At 47.1% G+C, this 24,511-nt stretch overlaps 1 protein-coding gene across 8 annotated transcripts in view; it reads right to left on the bottom strand.

Moving 5' to 3' along the window:
* Nucleotides 1-864: 864 nt before the first annotated feature.
* The window catches only part of FEZ1 (fasciculation and elongation protein zeta 1), a 40,167-nt gene continuing 16,520 nt past the window's right edge, over nt 865-24,511 (bottom strand). For 6 of the 8 annotated variants that reach the window (XM_081123040.1, XM_081123039.1, XM_081123042.1 and 3 more), the window contains exons 3-10: nt 19,594-19,693; nt 14,342-14,428; nt 12,053-12,221; nt 9,253-9,524; nt 8,177-8,257; nt 6,511-6,586; nt 3,611-3,676; nt 865-1,222 (exon numbers count right to left, since the gene is read on the bottom strand). In XM_081123040.1, coding sequence (XP_080979166.1) covers nt 1,206-1,222; nt 3,611-3,676; nt 6,511-6,586; nt 8,177-8,257; nt 9,253-9,524; nt 12,053-12,221; nt 14,342-14,428; nt 19,594-19,693 — 868 coding nt within the window. In that variant the 3' untranslated portion in view covers nt 865-1,205. Of the gene's footprint in view, nt 1,223-3,610; nt 3,677-6,510; nt 6,587-8,176; nt 8,294-9,252; nt 9,525-12,052; nt 12,222-14,341; nt 14,429-19,593; nt 19,694-24,511 lie in introns of all 8 variants that reach the window. The other 2 variants (XM_081123038.1, XM_081123045.1) reach the window with 2 other exon arrangements.

Here is a 24,511-nt window from a genome sequence, read left to right as displayed (position 1 = left end):
CTGCTTCTGGACACCCTGTTCTCAGCCTCCTGGTCTCTGAATCGGAGCGATGCTGGCCCCACTCACCACACAAGGCTGCTGTGACGTGAGATGATGTGTAGAGAGCGCCAAGGCCAGTGGCAGGTGCTTACAAGTGCTTGATAAAAGTTTTTGTCTTAAGATGAGGTTGTGGACATTGGCAGGGTTCATATCATTCCAACCAGAAGCTGGAAGCCAAGAGTGTTCCGGTTGTGGTAACATCAAGCCACGAATCAGCCTTCACCCGCTGGTCAAGCAAGGCTGGCAGCTGCCTGCCACCGATGCTGGAAACGGCACGCAGGGGCCAGAGCTGCTGGACCTCCAGGTCTGCAGGAAGGGCAGGGCAGGGCATGCATGGCCAGAGGGTACGGTTCCCGGGGGGCACTGCGGGCAGTCAGGAAAGCAGCCGAAATCCCCCCTGCTCGAACAGCTCAGCAGAGCTGCCTCCCTCCAACCTGAGCCTCCAGGTCCCTCCCGGAACCAACCTGGCCATCTCGGCAGGAGGTCCTACAGCTGCCTGACTGCTCCTTGAGCTCACTGTCTACCTGCTGACCTCACGATCTCCCCCTCAGCCGACGCCCCCTCTCACCGGAGTTCCTGCCACGCGTCCTGCAGCTCCCTCTACGGCTGCCGAGGCCCTGCAGGGTCTTACAGCCCGAGGCCGGCCTCCTCCCTCAGCTGTGCCACGCGCAGCCCCATCGTGACCACAGCAGGGCAGGGCCCAGCCCCTAAGCGCCACGCTGCCACCGCAGGCCACGGCCATCACATCACGGGGACGCAGCTGCGCCTCCTTTCTCTGGAGGGTTTGTAACGGGCGCCGCGGGACATCACACTCCAAAGCACATGGAGAATATTAATTAAATGAAGGTTTATTTCAAAATTAGTGTTAAAGTGTAAGCTGTTTCTGAGGGCTGGAGCCAGACTACATGAGCGGTGAGAGCATCGGCCTCCCTCCGACACAGGCGGAGAGCAGCCAGTGTCCCCAGCCCTGCCCTTGTCATGCATCCAATGGTTACTAGGGCTAGAAGCCAACGACAGCAAAGGACCCGTGCGTTTGCTCATGGTTAATCCAGGTTAAGCTCTACACGTTTAAATACACTTCGGAGGTTACATGGGGTCATGCGGTCCCTGTGATGGAATGACTCTTGCTCAGTGACCTCCGCGGAAGGCTGCTCCCAAGGGCAGGGTTAGGTCGGGCAGAGCACTGGAAAAGAGGACAGCGGTCAATGCACAGGGCGGGCCGGGCCCTGCTCACCCAGAGGCCCCGCCGAGAGCGGTCACGCCAGCTTCCTGCCAGCATCCTGAGCAGACGGACAGCTGCCCCCTTAGAACAGGGAATAGCTGCAGGGACGTGTCCCTCTGCCGGAAGAAGGAGGAGCCAATGATCCGTGGTTGTTTGGTGCAATAACCACGTAGCCTCAGGCACCCATCTGCCCGGATGCAAACCCTGGATCCGCTGTTTCTAATTCTATGACCTTCACCTCTCTCTCGTTTCTTCGTGTATACAATAGACTGTGCCTTTGGCTACCCCAAGGGTTGTTCCGAGGCAAGTAGAAGGTGCTCAGTAAATGTTAATTAGTTTTATAAATTCACTGACATTTCAATGGATCATGTGGGGTAAAGTCTAGCCCTCAGGTTCCCAGACTTACAGAACCCGTTTTCTATAAACCTCCTTTCAAAACGTCCTTTGAGAAATTTGCTGCTCTTTTAAAACCTTTAAGAGTCAGAAGTTCTTCCAATGTTTAGCCTAAATTCCTCCTGCAGAAATTTAAGATTAATCTCCCTGATCCTTACGGAAACAATATAGTTCAGAGGCTGTCAATTGAGATTCACAAGCCTTCCAAAACTGTACCCAGAGCTGTGCTGCAAAACAAGGGGCGAAAACAAGTGAAAAGAAGGATCTTGATAATGAATGATCATCAGTGGACTGAACACTTGTGTCTCCCCAAAATTCATATGCTTAAGTCCTAACCTCCCAGCACAGCTGTTTTTGGAGATGGAGCCTCTGAAAAAGTAAGGTTAAATGAGGTCGTAAGGGCCTGATAGGATTAGTGTCCTTATAAGAAAAGACATGAGAGCACTCGCTCCCTGTCCTCTAGAGCACAGAAGGAAAGACCACTATCTACAAGCCAAGACGAGAACCTTCCCTGGAAACCAAACTGCCCAGCACTTTCATCATGGATTTACAGCCTCCAGCACTGTGAGAAAATAATTATCTGTTTATTTTCCACAAGCTAGGCAGTGGTCTTCTGTTTTAGCAGCCTGGGCAGACTAACACGGATATTAACACCACAAGAAAGAAAACCAGAGAGTACGTATGTGTCTCTCAGTGGAAGTTTACAACCATCAGTAACACAGTGCTTACCAAAAAATGTGAGGCTACACCTGATCAAGCCTCTAGCTCTACCAATTAACAGGAAGTGCAAAAAATGGGAGAACATGTTAAATTAAACCTTGGGGACACAACCAGCGAGCAAAGGCCGGAAAGAGGAAAACCTATGGAGCAAACAACCTGGTTTCTCCAAGAAAAAAAGGTTCAGGAATAAGAGAGAGAAAAGAGGGGAGCTGATATACTATGTTAAAGAGACGAAGTGACATATCCAATTGCAATATGGACCTTCATCCGACCCTGATTCTAACAAACTGGGGAAAAAATTTATAGGGAAATCTGAACCCTAATTGGACAGCTAATGATACTGAGAATTTTATTTTTCTAGTTGTGACAATATTGTGGTTATGCTTTTTAAGAGTCCTTATGGCCTGGCCTGTGTGGCTCAGCGGTTGAGCATCAACCTAGGATCCAGGGGATCGTGGTTCAATTCCCGGTCAGGGCACATGCCCGGGTTGTGGGCTCCATCCCCAGTGCGGGCCGTGCAGGAGGCGGCCGATCAATGACTCTCTCATCACTGATGTTTCTCTCTCTCTCTCCCTCTCCCTTCCTCTCTCTGAAATCAATAAAGGTATATATAGAGATATATATATATATATATATATATATATATATATATATGTATATATATATATATATTTTTTAAAGAGTCCTTATGTTTTAGAACTGCACACGGACATATTTAGGTATGGAAACTATGATTAGAATTCGCTTCAAAATAACATGAAGGGGAGAAGTTGGGAAGGGATATAAATGAAACACCACTGACAGTGTGTTAATAATTGTTGAAGCTGTAAATTGATGTAAAGTACATAGAAGCTCATTAGACCATTCACTCTACTTTTACCTACGTTAAACCAACACAAACTCAAACAAGAAAATAGTTATTAAGGGATGTAGCTCATCATGACTCAAATTTGTTGCCTTTAAGCAGCTGAAAACTATTAATAGCATCCTCGGGCCTTGTTTTGCCCACTGCAGAGCCAGGCTCCACAGAGCTGTTACAATAAGCCTTTTGTTGGTTTGGCAGCTTCTCACGTACAGTCACCCCAGTGACTCGGGAGCGATGGAATCTCCTTCTCAGGCCTCCAAGCAACACCCCAAGGCAAACCCCGTGACCGAGGGGGCCCCACACTGCCCGCAGCAGGAGTCCTGGGGGGAGGCCGGAGACGCTTCTGCCCCAGAGGGCAGCGCTGCTCTTACCTTTTAAAATGTAGTCGGTTAGCAAAGTGGGCACCTTGTCATTGTCCTCCTTCATGGCAAAGAGAACTGGGGAAGGAGAGGGACAGTGATGAGCCAAGGCACCAGCAAGGCATGAAGCTCGCCTCTACGGCCAAACAGCCCACCAACCCGAAGGGAGTGAGAAATGATTCAAGGAAACCAGGCGTTTGCTGAGCATTAAGCAAAAGTCTAGAAGCTTCTGTCAAGATCAGTATTCAAGATCAGTGGTGGTGGTGGAGCCTGGCCGGGTGTGGCTCAGCGGTTGAGCACCAACCTAGGATCCAGGAGATCTCGGTTCGATTCCCGGTCAGGGCACATGCCCGGGGTGCGGGCTCGATCCCCAGCAGGGGGCATGCAGGAGGCAGCCGATCAATGACTCTCATCACTGATGTTTCTCTCTCTCTCCCCCTCTCCCTTCCTCTCTCTGAAATCAATAAAGACATATTTAAAAACAAAACAAAAACAACTGTCTCTAAAGAGTTCCTATTTGTATAAACTTATTATTAGAAAATGTCCTCACCTCCAATTTATTAATAACAAATGAATTCAATCTAATAAATATTTGTTTTCTGTTTTATGCTGGGTACAGCACTAGAATTTGTGGAAATGCAGGAGGCTTATGGACCCTCAAGGAGCTTACTTAGACACTTCTTGTTGAAACAGGACATGACTCCACTGGAAGCAAACAATGAGAAGTTATTAAAGCCTAAAGGCTTTTTATAAAATTTTTAAAATAGCTTTTTCTGTTATTAAACTAGGTAGCATTGTGGTGGGCAGTTAGACAGACGTGAGCAGATCAAGGTCGATAGGCCTGGTACAGAAGGTCACCAGCTCGGACAGCCCTGGGTGCCTAGCGACAGGCAAACTGGGAGAGCAAGGACCTCGGCCCCCGGTGAGCTTCCTCCCCAGGCCTACAGCTGGGCACATGGTTCCAACCCTCCCCTGGCCTGACCTCCTCCGGCGCGTTGCTAGTCATGCAGGTTGGACCCCATAGAGGGGAAAAAACAAGGGGGCCGGAGAATAGCCCTTGAGCATTAGGCGCCCAGGACAGTGAGGTTATGACCCTTATCAAATCCAGTAAGTGCACTCAGTCATTATTTGTCTAAGTTGATCGTCAAAATCTAAAATTTATCTGAGTTGTCCAATCCCCAGAGCTGGTCTTTGGCCTATTCAGGAGCAGGGTAAAGAGGAGACATCGCTCACAAATCCATACAAGGATTTGGCAAAAAAGAGCTTTCAAATCCTACAGGAGAACCGGTATTCAGAAAAGATGGCACTTTTTTCTTTTCAAAAGAATAAAATGTTAGAATGTGTATCCATCCACATGATAGATGCGAGAGCCATAGAAAAATGTTAACCAAATGTTAACTGATGTGACTAAAATCATGATACAAACTTGTATAGCCAGAATAATTCCAACTACATGAAAAAGACATAAAATACTGTGGCTGGAAAACACCAAAATGGTAACCACAGTCAAGGGGACGATGAATTATTTATTTTCCTTTGTTCGCGTCTCGATATTTCCAAAGTATTCTAAATGATTGATACACTCTAGCTACACTTTTTAAAAAATGGAAACAAGCCCACAGCTTCTTAATTAAAATGAAAGGATTTCACACTGAATTCCTTACTGGGTGTCTGTATAAATACACCGCTCTTCCTTTCGTTGAGACCATGATAGAGTACTTTACATAGATCAGCCTTCATAATCTGTCCAATTTATTTTCCAAATGCTTACTACTTGTGAAAACACAAACACCTACGAATGTCAGTTCATAGCTATCGGCTCCCTTTAAAAAACACACACCTTAGTGCATATTTATGCAAATAAAGTAATTTAAAACGAGTCAAGAGGAAGCCAGTGTCTTTTGAATTTAGAATTTCAGAGTCTCAAGGACGCAGTATCCATTGATGTCAGCAGGGTTTCTATCTATCAGAACCTCCCGTTTCGTTTCCCGGGTGGTGGAGATGAGAACACTCGGTCGCCTTTAGCACTGGGGCCGGGCGGGCACCCATCGCCCTCGGCTGAGCGGGGAAGCGCCTCTTCCTGTCCCCAGAGGTCCAGATCGCCCTGCGGCTGCCACCGGGCGGCGCTGCCAGGGCTGGGCGCCTGGCTGGCATGTCACTCATGCAGTCCCCGGTTGCCAGGGAGATGGGCGGCTGCCGATTCCCTGAGCCTGTCACATCTCAGCCTAGGACTCTCTTCCTACCAGAGTGGAGCTGACACCGATGGTTACCACCTGTGCCCGGGCCCTTGGGGGTTGTAGTGTTAGATGTATATGAAGAGATGTTGCCTACAAAGGGCTCTTTATGACACACTGTTTGCTCCCACGGCTCAGGATGTTTATTAATATTTGACAGCAGAGCCAAAGTGGAGGGGAGGAGGCAGTCATGGCCCGCGAGGAAACCAGGCTCCCTGCTTTCCCATCAGCCTCACCCCACCTGAGAAACTTGGCTTCCCGTTAAAAAGACAGCCAGTCCCACAGCCCGAGCCCCTGCTTCGAGGGGCACGAGCTCAGGCTGGCGGCATCCTCAAGCTGCAGAGGAGAAGACAGGCGAGGCAGAGAATGCAAAGCCTGCCGGGGACCAGAAAGCCCCTCCCCACCCTCTTTCGCCCACTCCTCTTCTTCTGGCAAATCCTGTCCCTTGCAGGAAGCAGGGCGAGAAAGGCCGGCCCAGGGCCTCGCTGCAGGGCGCTGAGCCTGCCCCTGCCCGGGGAGTGAGGAATGAGGCAGAGCAGCCTGGCCGTCGAGGAATGAGACAGAGCAGCCTGGCCGTAGAAAGCCGCTCTTGGAAATCTCAGGCCTGCGGCACCAGGGGTGCAACTCGCAGGGAGGGGTGCAGAAAAGCGAGCCGACCTCGCTGGGGAGAGAACTCACTGTTCGTCAGCATCTGCAGGTCTTCCACCGACGGAGGGGAGGCTTTCTTCTCGTAGGGGATGACTGTGTTCAGGTACTAGGAGACAAAGGGCACGCGGGCCTGAGACAGCCTGCAGGGGGCCCGGGCTTTTCTCCAAGAAACACACCCCGTCAAATGTCACATTCTCGGCACCAGCGTAATTCGCACAACGCTGTCTCAGGGCCTTGGTCTTTGGGGAGCGTCTCTTTAAAACTAAGATTTGAGCCTGGCCGGGTGTGGCTCAGCGGTTGAGCTGCGGCCTCGGATCCAGGCGATCGGGGTTCGATTCCCGGTCAGGGCACATGCCCGGGATGCGGGCTCGATCCCCAGTTGGGGGCGTGCAGGAGGCAGCTGATCAGTGACTGTCATCACTGATGTTTCTCTCTCTTTTCCCCTTCCTCTCCATGAAATCCATAAAGATACACTTTTAAAAAAACAACAACTAAGACTTGACTGTATCCGCCAGGAAACATTTCCCTCCATTCCAACTTCTGCATTCCCCAGAGACCAGAAGCTCTTTGGTAATTTAAAAGCCCTGGTGAGATTTTTCTCAGTCAGACTAAGAACAAAGAGAGCGTAGTATGTTTTCTGACCCTTTGTAGTGCAATTTTGAGAACGAACAGTTCTTTTGTCAAAATGACCGGCGAGAACCTCAACCACGCCCTTGGTCTAGAATGTTGGATTTGCGCCCTCTGCTGGGTATAAGGCGCTTCTACAACAAAATCGTCTTAGGGCCCCGGGGGACAGGAGACTCTAGGCCAGAAAAACGCTGAAGGGCCCTAAGGGCGCCTGGCATAGGGGGTGAGCAGACCTCCAGACCGGAAGCCGGAGGCTTGTATGTTAGTCTTGTCTGCCAGGTGGCTCTCCCACACACCAGCAGTGCGGCCTTGGGAAAATCTTGCCTAATCTCTTTGGGCCTCAGCTCTCACCGCTGTGAAATAAGGAGACTGAGTTAGATGCTCCTAAAATCCCTTCCCATAATGTGTTACAGAATTCTAACACAGGATCCAGCTCCAAATACGTGTAAAACACACACGCAATCTACGTGCACTTATTCCACAATCTCACGCTGGTCCAGTTACACACCAGCCATCTCTATTAGCAGCATCAGGACTTATTCATCTTGATACCTGAGGGCCTGGCCACAGAATTCAGCACATATCAAGCACGCAGTAAAAGTCTGGACACGGTCTAAAAGTAACCGGAAATGTCTCTCCAGCAAGTAACTGACTAAATGGAGCCAACCCGGAGATGTCACAGCGTGGGTGACAGAGTGGGCAGCTAAAGCCGCAATCCTGGTAGGACTGGTCAGCTGGTGACCCAAGGGGGTAGAGTTTAAGCTCAGGGGGGATCGATCGTCAAATGCATTTCCCTTTTAAAATTTTGTTCTTAAAACAAGTTAACTTTTAGGTCTACAAGCAGTGTCGAGTTTTAAGTTGTACCCATGTCCTAGACTACTGGAGCCCAAGGAACTGTTCACCTTTAAAAAGACACTTTCTGTTCCTCCTGCAGAGTAGAAGAAAATGCTAGGACCACCCTTGCCCGAGTGTTAGCATCATTCTATCAAGTCACCGCTCCCCGCTCTGCTGGGGAGGCCAAATCGCAAGAACCTGGGAGGAAAGCCGGGACCAGGGAGACAGCTCGTACCTGTTTGTCGGTTCCCGAGGAGCCGAAAGTCTGGCGGATGCTGCTCTGCAGGATGTTGGAGATGCCTTCCATGCTGAAGCGCTGGGGGAGAGGAGACTCAAGAGGAGCAGGTGCTTCCTGCTCCACGGTCGTCACCCCAGGGACTTGTGAGCCCTCTCAACCACCCAGACCCATGAGCTACCACACTGCCCAGGGAGCTGCCCCAGAGTCCAGGGACTAGACAGTAAGTGTAAGACCTCAGCTAAAAGACAGGTCCAAATGGAGACCTGAGCGCTGAGAGCACTGCTAGAGTCTCAAAGACTCCTATCTAAGCAAGTCGCCCCCAGGGCAACAAGACCCCCCCTGCACACCCAGTGCTCCCTCATTTCCGTCCCCATTGTGGAAATAGGAAAATGAAGCAGTATAGTAACACTGGACAAATGAGGAATCAAACACCTTAGGGAAGAAAACAAAAAGTCCAGCCATTGGGAAGGGCAGATGTCAAGCAACTGTCCTTATCTGGGATGTTTTCTCCAAATGCACACACCTAGGCCCAATGCAGTAGATGTGGGACAGGGCCCAGGCAAAGGCATTCTGGAAAATCTCCTTAGATGATTCTGCTGAGCTTCCCTGACTAAGAACCACTGGTCTGAAGAATCTTTGTTATTAATCCTGACGCTTAATAACAATTAGGTGTCATAATTTTCAATCCTGAAACACCCTTCCGACACCCTAAAAAGGTTAAGTCAAGACTCGAAGCTCAGCAAGTAGCAGGGGTTCTGACCCACAGTCCCCAGGCACAACTTCTCTCAGTCCCACATGCCTTCACCCACTTTCTAGGGTCTTGACTGAGAGAACATTTTCAATGATTTTCTCATGTTTACACCCTGTCTCCTCCAGCTAGACCTGAGTCCTCTAGGGGAAGAGAGGAGACAGGTAGCACTTCTCCTTCGTTACACCCCACTGTCTGCCACGTGTCCTGCTCAGTCACTGCTCAGTACTATTCCTGAGTCTACTGCAGGGCTGGTATTGGGACCTGAAGTGTCCAGGGTTTGAGGTGGGACAAACCCAGGCTTCCAGCTGGGCTGCTCACATACCTTGAGAGGCATCTGGTTCCCCTTCTCCATGCGGCTGCTCTGCAGGCTCAGCCCTTTCTCTTTCCGCCTCTTTTTCATCAGCTCGCGCTGTTCCTTCTGCTTGTTCTGAACCTCAATGAGCACCGTAATGAAGGAGTTCTTCACTTCCTTCTCAAATTCCAGCTCATCCCGGCGGGCCAGCTGTTGCACCAGCTCCTCCGAGAAGTCGTGGATGGCACCCTCCACCTGGTCCAGCAGCTCGGTCAGCTCCGACCCAGACATGTGCCTCAGTCCTGCGGGGAAGACCACTCTTAGGTGACACCTGCATCCAAGTCAGAGCCACTGCAGAGGCTCCTGGGGCCTCTGCCATTTGATGGGTCTGCCCTTCCTGGGGAGACCCCCTCCAACTCCTCAAAGGGCCAGGAAAGACCATCACAATTTAGGGGCATGCCAGGAAGGGCAGGGCCAGTATATTGTCTGTAGAAATGAACCTCACTCTGGGCGAAACAAAGGAGGAAAAATAAACAGTCCCCAAGGAAGCCAGGGGACTCTGCCCACGAAAAAAAAAGTGTTGGACAGACACATGGCTTCTCGGTCCCTTGTTTCTGTCTTCCAAATTTTCCTGTTTCTATAATATTCCCCATGTGAAATGGGTCACGGATGGGGCAGGGGGACATTAGCAGGAGGTTTTGGCATTAGTGCTGAAGAGCAAAAGAGGGTGGTGATGGAGAAAGAGCTGACAGCAAAATAAGCGGAGCAATGAGAGGCCTTCTTTATGCCTGCACTCCTGTGTGGCAGCGCCTGCCTTCAAAAATGCACGCAGCGTGCGGGAGACGCCAACACCGAGTGAGAAGGGGACCCTGGCGAGTTGAAGGAGCGTGGTCTGCTGCTGTGGGGAAAAAGGAAAGGGAACCTGAGATGGCGAGATCCAGATAACTTTATTTTGAATTCCTGCCCCTGAGGCTTCTTCGTTTAAAATGGATTCAGAAAGCATCTTGGCAAACGTCCCCCTTTCTAATGGCACCTTTTGTTTCCGCCTCAGCATCCATGTTCTTCTTTTTGTTTCTGCTGCTCCCGGATACTTGCTGACTTGGTTCGGCTTTCCCCTTTATTCTGTTCTGTGGAGCTGTCCTCCCTCCTTCTGTTTTTGCCATTTCACTCTGCATTTCAGCGGTTTTCACGAGTCTTTCGCTGAACGTGTCTATGTTTGGGACCTTTGTGTGGCTGAGAATGGCCTGATTGGGGCAGCTGGGAATGCAGAGCCGCAGCCAAGTCGCTCCATCACTCTGCACAGATTCCTTCTGCTGTGACCGCCCTGCCTCTGCTCCCTACAGCCAGGCTCATTTTCAAAATCAGTTCTTCAGATCACGCCTCTATTTTTACCACCCTTCTAATCCGTGTTGGGATCTTCAAACCCTGACCCACCCACCTTCACCCTCCATGGGTCTGCTCCCCAGGGCCGTGGCCCCTCCTGCAGCAAGAGCCTGGTCATCCCTACAGACTGATGAATCTTATACTCTGTTTTGCCTTTGCTGCGCTACATCTTTTCATTTCATTCCTAATCCACCCATTTCTTTGCACTATCATAATTACTACAGATCTATGTCAGAGAATCAATACAACACACATATTAAGAATGTGGACGCTGGCCTGGCCGGGCGTGGCTCAGTAGTTGAGAGTTCACCTAGGATCCAGGTGATTGGGGTTCGATTCCTGGTCAGGGCACGTGCCGGGTTGCCGGCTTGACCAATGATTCTCTCATCATTGATGTTTCTATCTCTCTCTCCCTCTCCTTTCCTCTCTCTGAAATCAATAAAGATATATTTAAAGAAAAAGAAAAAAAAAGAATGTGGACGCTGGAGTTAACCTATGTGGCTTCAAGTTTGGCTCCAACCCTTCTGACTCGTGTGTGTGGTGTGAGAGGAAATGCAAATGCAAAATAAAAAGCTGGCTCTCCCTGTTGAAAATGAGGGAGGAGACTTTCCCTCTCCCTTACCTTCCTTTTCTTTCAGAATTTCTTTTTCTGTCTTTTTCAAATGTATGTCAATCATTTTAATGGCCAAATAAGCCTCTTGCCAGTCTCAGGACTCAGGAATGTTTCCTCAAGAACCATGGAGACACTGCTTTGAAACGTAATCGTCTAGGAGGGTAATAGGACCTAGGCTGTCACCTGACTCCAACTTGCAAGACCTGATTAATGTGATGGATCGTAGCCACTTGGCTCTAGACAAGAGTGGGATTTCTTTCTGCATCTGCAGCCCCTGCAGCACGTGGGCTGTTTGTGACGTACATCACTTTCTGGGTTAATGCTTATTCAATAATAGAATTATCTTCTTTCTCCCCTACTTCTGTGGAAAGGAGATTTTATTTTTTTAATTATATTTTTGCAACAGTGGCCTTCAGCAAATCAGTTAATACTCAGCTCAGTCCTAATGGGGTTGGTGTGGGGATGAAATGAGATTATGCACAGAAAGTCTTAGAACAGGGTGGCACACAGAAAGCTCTCCAAAAACATGAGCTGTTCTTATTACCTTCTGTAGGGGTTTCTTCACTGGTATTTACAGTAGCCTTGTTTTGAAGAGGGGGGCCCAGATTTCTTCTACTTAGTCTGCTTTAGTCTTGCTCTTTGCTTAGTTTTACCATTTTAATTTTGCTCAACTGCTTTTTTATTTCCAAAAATGCTAACTTCTCTCCTGAAGCCCAGTAAGAAAGATGTTGCCAAATCCCTAGATGCGAGGTTCTATGAGCTACACGTGAAGCATGTGCCCAGCACCTGGCCCAGGCAGGGGTTCTTCCTCCGAGAGCCGCCCCCAGCCCTCACCTTCGTAGGACCAGTTGTTGTTGAAGGTCTGGGTCAAGGCCTGCATCTCCTGCAGGAGGACGGAGTCTGCCTGGGAGGAAGTTTCCCCTCCATCTTCCTCTTCCAGAACCTCATCTTCCTCCTCAGGGTCCGGGGAGTTCTGCATCATTTCCTCGATCTCCTCAATTACCTGCAGAAGGTACACAAGAGACTGCTGAGTAACTCTGTCCTCTGCTGGAGGGACATTCCGGCTTAAATTCTGATCAGGTAAAGACATTTCTAATTTGCTGTCTGTAAAACTCTTAATGCAATACTGTTACTTAATAAATATTAAATAATAATAAAAATAGATTGGACCAAAAAGGCTTACACACACTCTTTCTTTAATGCAAAGCTTCTTCCAAGAACACCATTTAGATCAGTGCTTTATTGGAAATAAACGACTCTTTCAGGAAACCAGCAGAGCTGCCTGGATGGGAACATTTACTTCAATTTGCTGAGCACTTTGTTTTTAAGTGGAAAAATAGTTTATCCACCCAACTTTAACACAAAACCCAGTCCATTAATTGTTACAATGCATATGGCTGGAAAAAAAACCCCAAAGTGTTCCTAAAGCAATTCAAAATGTGGAGGTTTTTTTTTTTTTACTTAGAGGGAAATAGCTATTTCTCCAGAATTCTAGACAGGAACTAAAGCTGTCTGGCAACAAGTGAAAATAAAGATCACGAAGTAATAAAAGGATACATAAGGTCTGGAGAGCAGAAAACAGCTAAGAAATCCAGCCCTAATCTAGACTATCGATAAGGAACGGCTCCTGGAAGTGAGAGTAAAATTAGCTAGTGGCCAAAAGGAATGACTTTTGTACATTAATTGTTTATACATGAAGAAAGCAGGATAAGCAAAGACTAGTTCTGAAAGGACTCCATAGATGAGTCTGCTCACAACAGCAATGCCTGTTCTCGATGCTGTGACTGACTCCAGCTCCGAGGCCACTGGACTGGGGTCACTGAAGGGGGTTTCTTCAAGTTAGGCTGAACCAACGAGGAGAAAATGTACAGTTCCCTCCTTTAGAATAATTGCCATTTTATCCCCAAACCGTCTCATCTCTCTCTATTCACAAATTCAGGGGACACTCAATCTTTGACGACTAAAAGCCATTCACAGAATGCAACTAAATGACACAACCCCCTTTAGAATTGTATGGCTAGGTTTCTCTTTCTCTCAGAGTGGTTATCGTTGAATTGTGTCACTGAATTGTATTTCTCCTAAAAGTCACAAGAATATGCCCGGCCAGCGTGGCTCAGCGGTTGAGCCTAGACCTATAACCCAGGAGATGGAGGTTCGATTCCCGGTCAGGGCACAGGCCCGGGTTGCGGGCTCAGTCCCCAGCAGGGGGCCTGCAGGAGGCAGCCGATCAATGACTCTCTCATCATTGATGTTTCTCTCTCTCTCCCTCCCTTACTCTCTCTGAAATCAATAAAGACTTTTTTTTTTTTTTAATTCAAAGAATAACTGTTAGCCCCTATTTTTTTTAACCTGGTTCCCTCTAATCTCTTGATCCTACCTATTTATATCCCATTTTTTACCACGGACACAAAAGAGTCTCTTTTACTGAAAAGCTTTCTGGTAGCCAAGGCTCCCAGTGGAGCTTTTTCAGAGTTATTTTGTGAAAAATCTTGTATGCTGCCTGCTCAAAACAACCATCCACAAATATTTGTTGACTAAAAGGTTCAATAAGGAATCCAGAGATCCAATATTACCCTCTTTCAGTAGTAAATTATTAAAGCCAAAGTATAATTAACTCAATCAAATGAGAAGCACTATATCTTTTTTATTTTTTATTTTTTTCACAAAGAGACACAGTGTCTCTAAGACTCCTTTGGGAAGGCTCAAAATTTTCAATGTTCTGTGAAATATGAGAAAAATATCTATCACACGGAAGCCTCATGCACCACTTCTATTTTTGGAAGAACAGGTATCTGGGACCCTTGTTTCAACATCTTGACTCCAAGCACAATGAACTATAATAAGAGGCTTAGCAGGGGGTGAAGTTAGTCAACGTTGGGCCGGCTTCTGGCTGCGATCAAATACGGAGCCCACCCTACCCCAGTGCCAGGAATTATGTTCCTATTTACAGCAGGTGGCTAAACTGAGGCATAAAGAGAAATGAAATCCTTTCTGAAAGACATTCCAGGTCATCCACACAGCCTCCACAAGACCATGCATTTTACTTCTGCCTTAAAACTTTTTCTCCATAAAAAAAAAAAAAAATTTCTTTTAAATCCCAAGAACCGAGGGAGATACTCATACCTGATCTGCTGTGAGTAGAGGCTCCTCATTGATCCCAGAGTCGTGCTCGCTCTTCTCATTTAATTCTTCCTCTTCTTTGTCATGGATCTGAAGGGGGGGATGGGATTCTGGTTGACCATCAGCAGAACCAGGATTCTCTCTAGTCTCTACAGCAGGTGACACAGCCTGAGAGGCCACTCTAGCCATCCACTGGGTAAAGAGGGAGCTTGAAGAGGTGTCCAGAGTTCCGTCCCATCTCCCACGTGTCCCTGCCACACCACATGCATCGCTGAGTGCAGGGTGGTCAGAAAAAGACAGCGAGGGATGAAGGCCCAGCACCGCTCTGACTCAGAGGGAGCAGCACTGTCCTGTCACCCACGGGCCGGTCACCCCTGTGTGAACGGGAACCTCCTCAAGGTCAGTGATACCGCGACCAACTCCTGCAGCAAAGGCAATGCTTATTTACATAAGGAGTTTCGATCTGGGAGTCTGTTTCTAGAATTTACTTTATCAGGCATTTCAAAGGATAGGCTGCTCCCGTCCGAAGAGTCAAGCATTTAGAATTGGATGAAATGCCCTCCGGTTTTCGGAATCTAGGCATGTTGTCAGAGCTCATGAAGGATGTAATGAATCCATCTGGGACATGCCACAGAACCGCCTGGCCACATGAACTAAAGGACAAACTAAACAACAAATATACCAAAAATCTGCCCTGCGCCTCCAGGGTTCCGTAATCCCAAGTGAGATTCTGAAAGTTCACAACCACCGAGACGGTAGATGTTGATGTCCAACGAGGTACTCGTGGCATTTCTAGCTTTACTGACCACAACCCAGATGGCCAGAGTCTGGCATTTATGTTCAAACCCTGCAAGACAGAAACCACTAAACTGCCGAACAAGCTGCCCACGTCCAGAAGCCTGATTGGAAAGTCACGCAGGAGCTGGCGCGAAGTGTCCTCAGGAAATCTTTCTGCAGGGCCCCTGCTCATCCAGGAATCAATCTTACTCGCTCACCAATGGCTGGCACGCTCCTCGGCCTCTTTCCTGGGGTTATACTTTCCGATTCTAACAGGAAACACCCCAGTTCCAACCCAAGCACTCATGCCAGACACAGTGAGTCCTCAGAAACTTTCCCCTCTTCACCGAGCTCCACCTTGGCAGACACCCCTAACAAAACACACACCTTCTGTCTCCATTTGCTTAAAACCAGGACTATGTCATAAAAAAATTAATCCAACATGTATTAAATGCCATCTGCGCTCAACCTGGATAAAGGGTAGGACAGGGAGGTAATGGGATCACTTGAGGGTCTGTATGCCAGATGGTGACATCTATTTCTGCTGGCGACCCAGATGCTCCTCTCCCTGCCAAGTCCACCACCTGTGGGAGCCACCTGGTTCCCCAGCTCCCCGCCTCGCACAACACAACTCCCGGAGCCACAGCTGTTCACAACTACACTCTTACGGCAGAACTTGTAGGGCCAGAAGGTCCTTGGGTAGAAGTCGGCTCCCATTGGAAAAGAGAGCTTTTGTCTTCTGTTTGGATTATTTTTTATAAGCATCTGATAGCAAGTGTTAGTCTATAACCAGATTTTTTTTACATTAAGTCTATTTTAAAAACAGAGCGCTCTCATTTTCTGAAATGGGGCCAATTTTTTTTTCTACTGCTTTTTCAGAGAGAGTGGAAGTGAGAGAGAGAAACATCGATGTGAGAGGGACACAATGATTGGTTGCCTGCTGGCACCAGGCCGGGAATTGAACCCGGGACCCTTCAGTCCACAGGCTGACGCTCTAACCACTGAGCCAAACTGTCTAGGGCGAAATGTGGCCAATTTTAGTGGGTTTACTCCACTGACAATGCTGCACCTTTCAACTACCCCATCTCCCTTCCTGAGGTCCTCCCTTTGCGTCCCTGGTGGAAGGCAGGCAGGCAGGGAGCTTTTAGGGACAGATCCTTCCTGCTGCTCCAACGTCACAGGCAATGCGTGAATGACTCCTAGTCAGAGCTTCCTCTCCTCTGTCAGTCAGGCCTGGGTTCAAAGAGATTTGAAAATCAACTCCAAGCTTGTGAAAGTTACCATGAGTTCCTAGTATTATGGGAGCTATATCTACCCCATATTTCCTCAGATCTCAGAAGTCTGCCACTAAAAACAAAATAAAATAAAGGGAGAAGCATGCACACGGTATTCCCTGGAGAGCCCAGGCTCCTTGCTCTTCTGCATGAGGCTGATCCCCTCCTCCGTCGGCTTTCACCACATCCACCCTGTCCCGGGCCTTTCCTCCTGACTCTCTCATCCTTCCTCGCTCTCTCTAGGCCCCAGGCCCACATTTTCTCTCAATCCAGCCAGACTTCCTTCTGCTTCAATGGCTGCTGTCACTTCTCAACGGGCCTCTTTCCCTACAAATGTCATTTACAGAGTCCTACTTGCCTTCTGTTACCAGGACACTGTCTTGTGCATGGAGGGACCTGGAGACTATTATGCTGAGTGAACTTAGCCAGTCACAGAAAGACAAATATCACACGATCTCACTTACATGTGGAATCGAATGAACAAAATAAACTGACGAATGAAACAGGTCCAGAGGCATGGATACATGGGACAGAATAACAGATCTCAGTGGGGGTGGGGAGGACAGGAGAGATCAACCAAAGAACATACATGCATAACCCATGGACACAGACAATCGTGTGGGGAAGGCCTGGGGTGGGGGGCGGGGGTTGGGTGGAGGGGGGCAAAAAGGGGGAAAATGGGAGACATCTGTAATACTGCCAATAATTAAAAAAAAGAAATGAAAAAAATGAACTGTTGATACATACTCTAAAATGGATGAGTATCTAAATAATTATGCTGAGTTTTAAAAGTCGAGCCAAAAAAAAAAAAAAAAGAGTATATGCTGCATGATTCCATTTATACAAAATGCAAATTAATCTATAGTGACAGAAACAGGTCACCTGGAGACTGGGGGTTGAACGGGGAAAGCGACGGCTGTGCTCAATATCTTGATTGTGGTAATGGTTTCACAGGCACATGCATACATCAAAACCAATCAAAAGGCACACTTTAATATGCACCATTTACTGTATACCTATCATCTGTCACTAAAGCTGTGAGAAAAAAATAAATAAAATAAAAAAATAATATATCACGACCAAGATGGGTTTATCTCAAGAATGCAAGGTTGACTTAACATTTGAAAATCAATTCATGTACCTCATCTGAGTCACATAATGAAGAAGAAAACTGTGCCTTGGTCTCAACAGAAGCAGAAAACAGAAACGATTAATCTTCAGAGAACTAGCGCAAGAAAACATGCTACAGTATAAAGTGATGAGCTTCCAGGTTAAAAGGCCCCACTGAGTATGAGGCAGAATGAATGAATGAAGAAAAAATGTTTAACTCACTATAAGGCGCGTTACTGTAAGATTTCAGATGAGAAAGGAAAGGAAAAACATCCTAAAAGCTTCTGGAGGGAACCAAAAAGAGTCACATATAAAAGACAGGGACTCTAAGTAGACTTGGGGCTTCTCACAGCAACTGAAAGCTGTGGTCAAACTCTCCACCAACAGATGACAGAAGAGTGAAGACATTCTTATATATTCTAAAACGCATATTCTTCTGTACTCTTTCTCAAGAATACACTGATTTCCCCCCCCACCAAAACAAAGAGATAAAAATATGTCAGGCAGAGGACTGGAGAGAGAGGTGAGAAGAATCCCCAGAATGAAGGTGAGGGGATTCCGAGGTCAGTTCAAAGGGCTTCTGCTGTTAAGGACTGCGGTGACGGAGGGTGAAAGAAAACAGCCTCCGTCCATCCACTTTGGCTGCTTGTCCCTTCCCACGAGGTTACATGGAAGAAATTCTACAAGCAGCGAAGCTCAAGGTCAGCCTTCTCAGGGTCATTCAATTTGCCCTGAAATATTAACCCTCTTGAGGGAAATCTTCCAATGAGGATAAATTGAAGTCCTTCTGAAGGGCAGGCTATCATATATATATATAATCTCCTTTGGCTTAATTCTCAACATGACTTGGGAAGGTGGCAAGGGAGATAGAGCAAAATCTGCCTTTTGCGCCAAGATGGACCTCATCTGATTTCAGTAACTAGATTTGTTCCATTCTTGCCGATCTCCTTTGCATTTTGAGGACGTACTAAACACCGCATCTATAAGCCTTGCTGGAGAAAACAAGCAGGTGGGAATACAAAACAGGGACTGGGACACACCCTCCAAGGTCTGTTCTGAGTAGTCTTGCAGCCAATCTCTTAGTCTCAAAGTCACCACCGTACCTGCCCCAGGCAATGAAGCCTTGAGGTTTTGAATATTTAGGATTGCTAATTATTGGAAGAGTTAGGAAGGATACGCAACCACCTTTTCAAAAAAAATCAGTCAACTGATCATCTGCTATGCTATTTTGGGTGATGATCTGCAGAAATATTGCCCGGCAAGGGAAACCTATCTCTAGCTCTTTTACTTGAACTCAATTCTAGACAATTTAGGAATATCAGATCCATCCCCCCCACACACATTGGACAGCCCTTCCTGATAAGAAATTGTCAAATTTCCTTTACAGCTGAAGCTAGAAAACCAAGCAAGGCAAAAACTGGCTTTTAGCCATTAAATGAGTGTACTTTTTTATATGTAGAATCAACCAGGAGGGCCAGTTTGGATATGCCGAAAGGTCACTCCCCCAAGCCCATGCACATCAACTCAAAATAAGTATTCTCTTTATTTACTCAGAAGCCCTTATGCTACTTTCTTCTTTGGCATCAGTAACCACAGGGTGTGAGTCAGGTCCGGCCACGTAAATGTCTCTTTGGTCGCCTTCCGTAACGAATTCCTCCCCATTAGGAGGCCACTTTACTAATATCCGGGCCCCAGCTCTGGCCATTAGCCAGGCCCTGAGCTGGCCACAGAGCCATCAGCACTTGTGCTCAGCAGTGTTTTGATGGGACTGAACTGTTCATTTTAATGATTGTTACTTGAACACACCAAGTGATAGCCACTCTCCTCCCCCTACTTCAAACCACCTAATTTTCCATGGGGCGGTACACAGACCAGCCACAGAAGTATCTGCATATACACTTTTCACAGGTAATGATTCTAGTCACCTGGATGTGCCCCCCATTTTCTTTGTCACCTCCTTCATAACATCCACCTTCCCAGCAACGGTTTTGAGCATTTAATGGGGAAGACTGTTAAGTTGCTGAATGTTTTTCGATCTGGAATCCACATCTTCTCAAGCCCTATTACGTGGGGGTGGGGGGAGCAGAGAGGTACCTCGGTGTCAGAGCTGTTGCCATTCAGAGCCTCGATGTTTGGGTCCCTCCAGTCTTCTGAGAGTGAAGGGATGTAATTGTCCGTCAGAGCATCCCAAACCCTGCAAACAAAGAGCAGCTCTCATTAGCACACATCTGGGGCCCCGCCCCGCCTGGAGGAAGGAAGAGCTGGGCCGGGGAGGAGAGAGGCTCCGTGTGTGCCAGGCTGAGATCATCTGCCTTCCAGCCCGCAGCAGCAAAGCAGCTTAGAAACTGAATTAGAGGCTCCACCGGGCGAGGAAGAGCCAAGAGAATGGACCCTGGCCAGGAGCGTCCCAGGGAAAGGTGTTGGCTTCAGAGGAGCCACTGAGATACAAATGATAAAGTCTACAGTCAGATCACCTCTGGCAATAAAATAAAAAAAAACTGCCCTTGAAAATAAATTGGCCCCTCAACAAAATAGTTCATGTCTCATAAAACTAAGAAATGCCCCTTTCCTATGGGCAGAAAAGACGAGAGAGAGAGGGAGTCACAGAGACAGAGACACAGAGAAAGAGACAGAGAGATAGATACAGATAGAGATCTGGGCAGATTTTCTGGCTGGGTCTCATTAAGAACAGGGTCATCATCTGGTGCCAGTGCTGTTAATGCTTACTTACTACCCAAAACGTTTAGCGAGCCCACGGGTGACACAATCCTGCCCTTAACAATGAAGAGTCTAAGGGTGCCCCGTCTCCATCATGGACCCTCCAAAGCAAATGTATGAAAGGAACCAATAAATACCCCTCTGCCTACACAATGGCTTTTCAGTGGGAGAAGATGGGGCTCCCTTTACTACGTTTCTTTTTAAAATTCTGATAGTACATTCTGAGAAAGGGCTTTCTACAATTCTTGTTGCTTAACTCATTTCAGAAAGATTTGTTTGGGGGGAAAAAGGGGAGTGGGGGGAAATCCTGAAGTCACAAACTCTCACACAGAGGAAAATAAATACGTTAGTCAGTACCCAGAGGTTAAAGTAAATCAGTAAACCAAACTCCTAAAATAATGCCATCCCTGGAAGCCAGCAGCACCGGAGTTAATATTAGATAAACCAGGACTCTATACAGTTTTCTTCCGATACTTATGCATGTCAAGCAAGAGTGACACCTATGAAACCAAGGTGTAAAAGATACTAATATAAGGAAATAGCCATTTAAAAATAAGCAAATATGTATACATGTGGATCAAATTCAAAACATGACAAAATGTGGATTAAGATGCTGAAACAATAAGTGCAAATTATATATGGGGAGGGGGGAGCACCAGCAAAACAGAGCACAGATACCTGAAATGAAAATCAAATACTTAAAATGAGGCAGGAAAGTGCTCTTAACACATATAAAATCAGGAATAATATATGATATATGGATATATAAGCAGAGATTTTCTTTTTTTAAAATCCTCACCAGAGCATATGTTTTTCTTGATTTGAGAGAGAGAAGAAGGGAGAGAGAGAGACATTGATGTGAGAGAGAAATGTCAATAGGTTGCCTCCTGTACTCGACCCAACCGGGGATAGAGCCCACAACCTAGGTGTGTGCCCTGACCGGGAATGGAACCCACAACTTTTTGGTGCACGAGACAACACTCCAACCAACTGAGCCACACTGGCCAGGCGCAAAGAGATTTTCCTAGCGCATGATGCCTACAATTTAAATTGTCAATGAAACCGAGTGAACTCCAGAAAACACAATTTCATGGCAGTGCTTGGGTTATCCGCTCATTATTTTCCTACAATTACAGGAAAGCACTTTGCGAGAGCTCATCAGGCGTTCATTAGACATCTACTCAGCAGGATTTCAGACTCTCCTTAACCACGGCTGATAATCCAATCTCCATCGGGCACTGTATTAGAGCTTCACTAATCTAGCCCAATTCTAAATCCAAGTCTCATTAGCATTCTAAAGCCAAGAGGCAAAGAGGATTTGCTCTGAGCGAGACAAAACTCCCAGCACCACACCCACTAGAAAGATCAGCAGACAACGCCTACTTGTTTCCAGTCCCCACGTCGCCTTCTCTGCCTCTAGAACCAACAGCACTGCACGCAGGCGCTGACCTTCAGATTTGTCCCTGCAGCAAGTACCTAGAAAATGAAATTCAGCAAAGCCCAAAATAGGCAAGAGCTTTTCATACCTCTCTCCCAGGCAGGATGGAAGCTGGGAGCTTCAACAGGCTACACACCTTCCAATGACCTTGAAACTGTCTGCGTCCTCAAAGAGACCACTGGGAACTCCCGCAAATCTTTTAGGGAGTAGCAGCTTTTCTCATCTTAGCCTTTAATACCATACTCTGGGTTTTATGTTCTAATTCTAGATTTTAGTGACCATTTCCTAAACCTTTATCTCTTCAGAATTCAAGCCACTCTCCTTCTCTTTCAGGTTTTGGCCAGGCTTTCTTCTGCCTTTCAAGGCACTTCTTACCCTTGGAGGCTCAAAGCAGCCTTACGATAGAATGACTCTCATCTCTGTAATCACTTGGGTGACCTTCCTATATTTATTCAGTGCCCATTTAATGCTAATAACCATTAGCAGCCAACACTTAGCTAACAAGCATTTACCATAAGCCACGTACTATTCTAAACTCTTTACGTGGATTAATTCATTCCCTCCTCCCAACAACACTAAGGCAGACACTGACGAGGGAAAACTGGAACCTAGAGGAGTTCATTTAACTTGTCTAGGTTCACACAGCCAGTAATGACAGAGCTGGGATTTGAACACAGGCGACAGAGCTACAGAGCCTACATTCCTAACCACTTAACTCTTCCAACCCTTGGTGGATTTTATGATGGGCATGAGCATCAGAATATTATACCAAGTTCCAAATCACACCCTAGGACAGCAGTTCAGAACCGGCTGTGCGGGAAAAATCTCTAACTGCACTGTTCCGGACAGTAGGCTGTCACCTGTCTAGGGAGGACGACTGGCCCGGGAGCAGGGGCACACGCTGCTTTCTGTCTTCATCTCCATCCCAGGGAGGCCAAGTGGCGGAGGCAGACACGGGGAGGTGGCAGCCCCAGGACAGGAGCGGGGCGGGAGGGAGCCCAGGCTCTCTGCGAGGGAGAGGGAAGGAAGGGCTCTCTCCCCAGGGAGGCTAACTACCGATGATGACGACGACGATGATGATGATGATGATGATGACGACAGTAAGCAGGGTCCTTGGAAACGCACACACTCCCTTTTACAGGCGCCCTGAGGTGCACCGTAAAATTCCACTTCCCCCGAGAAGCATCCGGCTATTTCATCTCGGGGAAAGGAGACTTTGAAAGCTATCTATCTTTTATCAAAGAACTAAATTAACCTTGGCCCCGACGGATCAGTTGGTTAAAGCATCGTCCCCGTGCGCCAAGGTCGTGGGATCGATCCCGGGTCAGGGCACGTACAGGAATCAACCAGTGAAGGCATGAACAAGTAGAACAACAAATCCGTGTGTGTGTGTCTGCAACCCCCCTCCTCTCTCTCTAGAATCAATGTTTAAAAATGAACTAAAATTAAACAGGTTGCCTCAATTTCTGTCGTCCTGCCATGGCAGCCGGGATTCAATTTGTCCTCGGGCCCTACAATAACAGAAAAGGCTTTTCAGGTGCTGATCTCCTAGCTTGGGCTCAGATGCCCGCAGAATTGACTACACTGTCTTTCCCCAGAGGCGGGGGTTTGGGAAAGGACGCTGGCAGCGGATGAACAAACGGAGCAGCATGGGCGGGGTAATACCCCCCGACAAAAACTCAGGTCTGAAACTGCGTGCACATGAGTACACTTTCGCAGTTGATACTTAGGAATAATTAATTACTAGCACATTAATGAGTTTGAACAACTTTTTACATTCTTTCAAATGCTTCAATAGAATTAATACTATCTCTGTCTTCTATCTGGGGAAGCCGGACCTCTAGGAAGGAAAGGTGGCTGACTGCAGGCCATTTATTTATTGTGCAGACTTTGTTTTTAACATCACTTTTAACCCCATAATTCCACCTGTAGAACGGAAAAACTGTCATTGCTTTCACATGTTTGGCTCCTCTGTCTCCAGGGCACTTATAAGAGACCCTGAGAGGGACCCCAATGAGGCAGGAGGCGGGGTGAGAACAGTCTATTCCCATTTTGTATTGGACCCTAAGAAGCTCTGGCCTCCAGGTTCAGTCTCTTACGATAAAGGAAAGGGTGATCACACATAAGCAAAGAAGAGATTCTGAAATAGTTTCTAAATTTAAAAACAGGAGCTATATACATTCAAGTTTGACTCTTGTTTAATGTCTCCATGCCCTGATGAATCAGAGCTAAGTTGATAGCCCAGCCAATTAATTCCCTAGTAGCCAAACAGTTTCAAATGAGAATTAAAGAAATCAAAACTTCGAAGGGAACCACTGCACTGGCTTTCTGATTTGTGCTTTCTTTAAGGAGGTTAGTTTGACCAAAAATTTCATTGTTTTTGTTTTAAAGTGTTCAATTCATTTGTAGATTAAATGTCCCTCCAAATACTAAACCTAAGCAAGTTTATTAGAACCATAGAGCTATGCTCAGGAGACTCACAATCAGGTTAGATATGAAAGTATCTCTTTCCTTCACCTCATCATATTTTACAGCTGAAATATCTGAATAGGTGCCTATAAAACAAAGTATGTAATTTAATTCTGATTTTTATTTTAAATTGTAAAGATTTAGATACACTGACTGCCTAGAAAGGACAGTGTTAATTTCTCTCTTCCCAGATTCCTCCCTCAACACTATCCCCAAATCATACTTTATCTCTAAGGAACTATTCAACCTTTGTTCTTTTAGCTGAGTCAGTCAATGAGGCAGGCAAGTCGGGAAAATCAGGATAAGACCAATAATCCCATGTGGTGGTAATTGACATTGAGTGGCCTCTGCTAATGCGCTGTGCCTTCATCTTTAATGAGGCAGAGG

This window comes from Miniopterus schreibersii (assembly GCF_964146895.1).
Source record: "Miniopterus schreibersii genome assembly, chromosome: 20".
NCBI lineage: Eukaryota > Metazoa > Chordata > Mammalia > Chiroptera > Miniopteridae > Miniopterus > Miniopterus schreibersii.
Note: the sequence above shows the minus strand (reverse complement) of the source record. Positions and strands in the feature narration are given on the sequence as shown.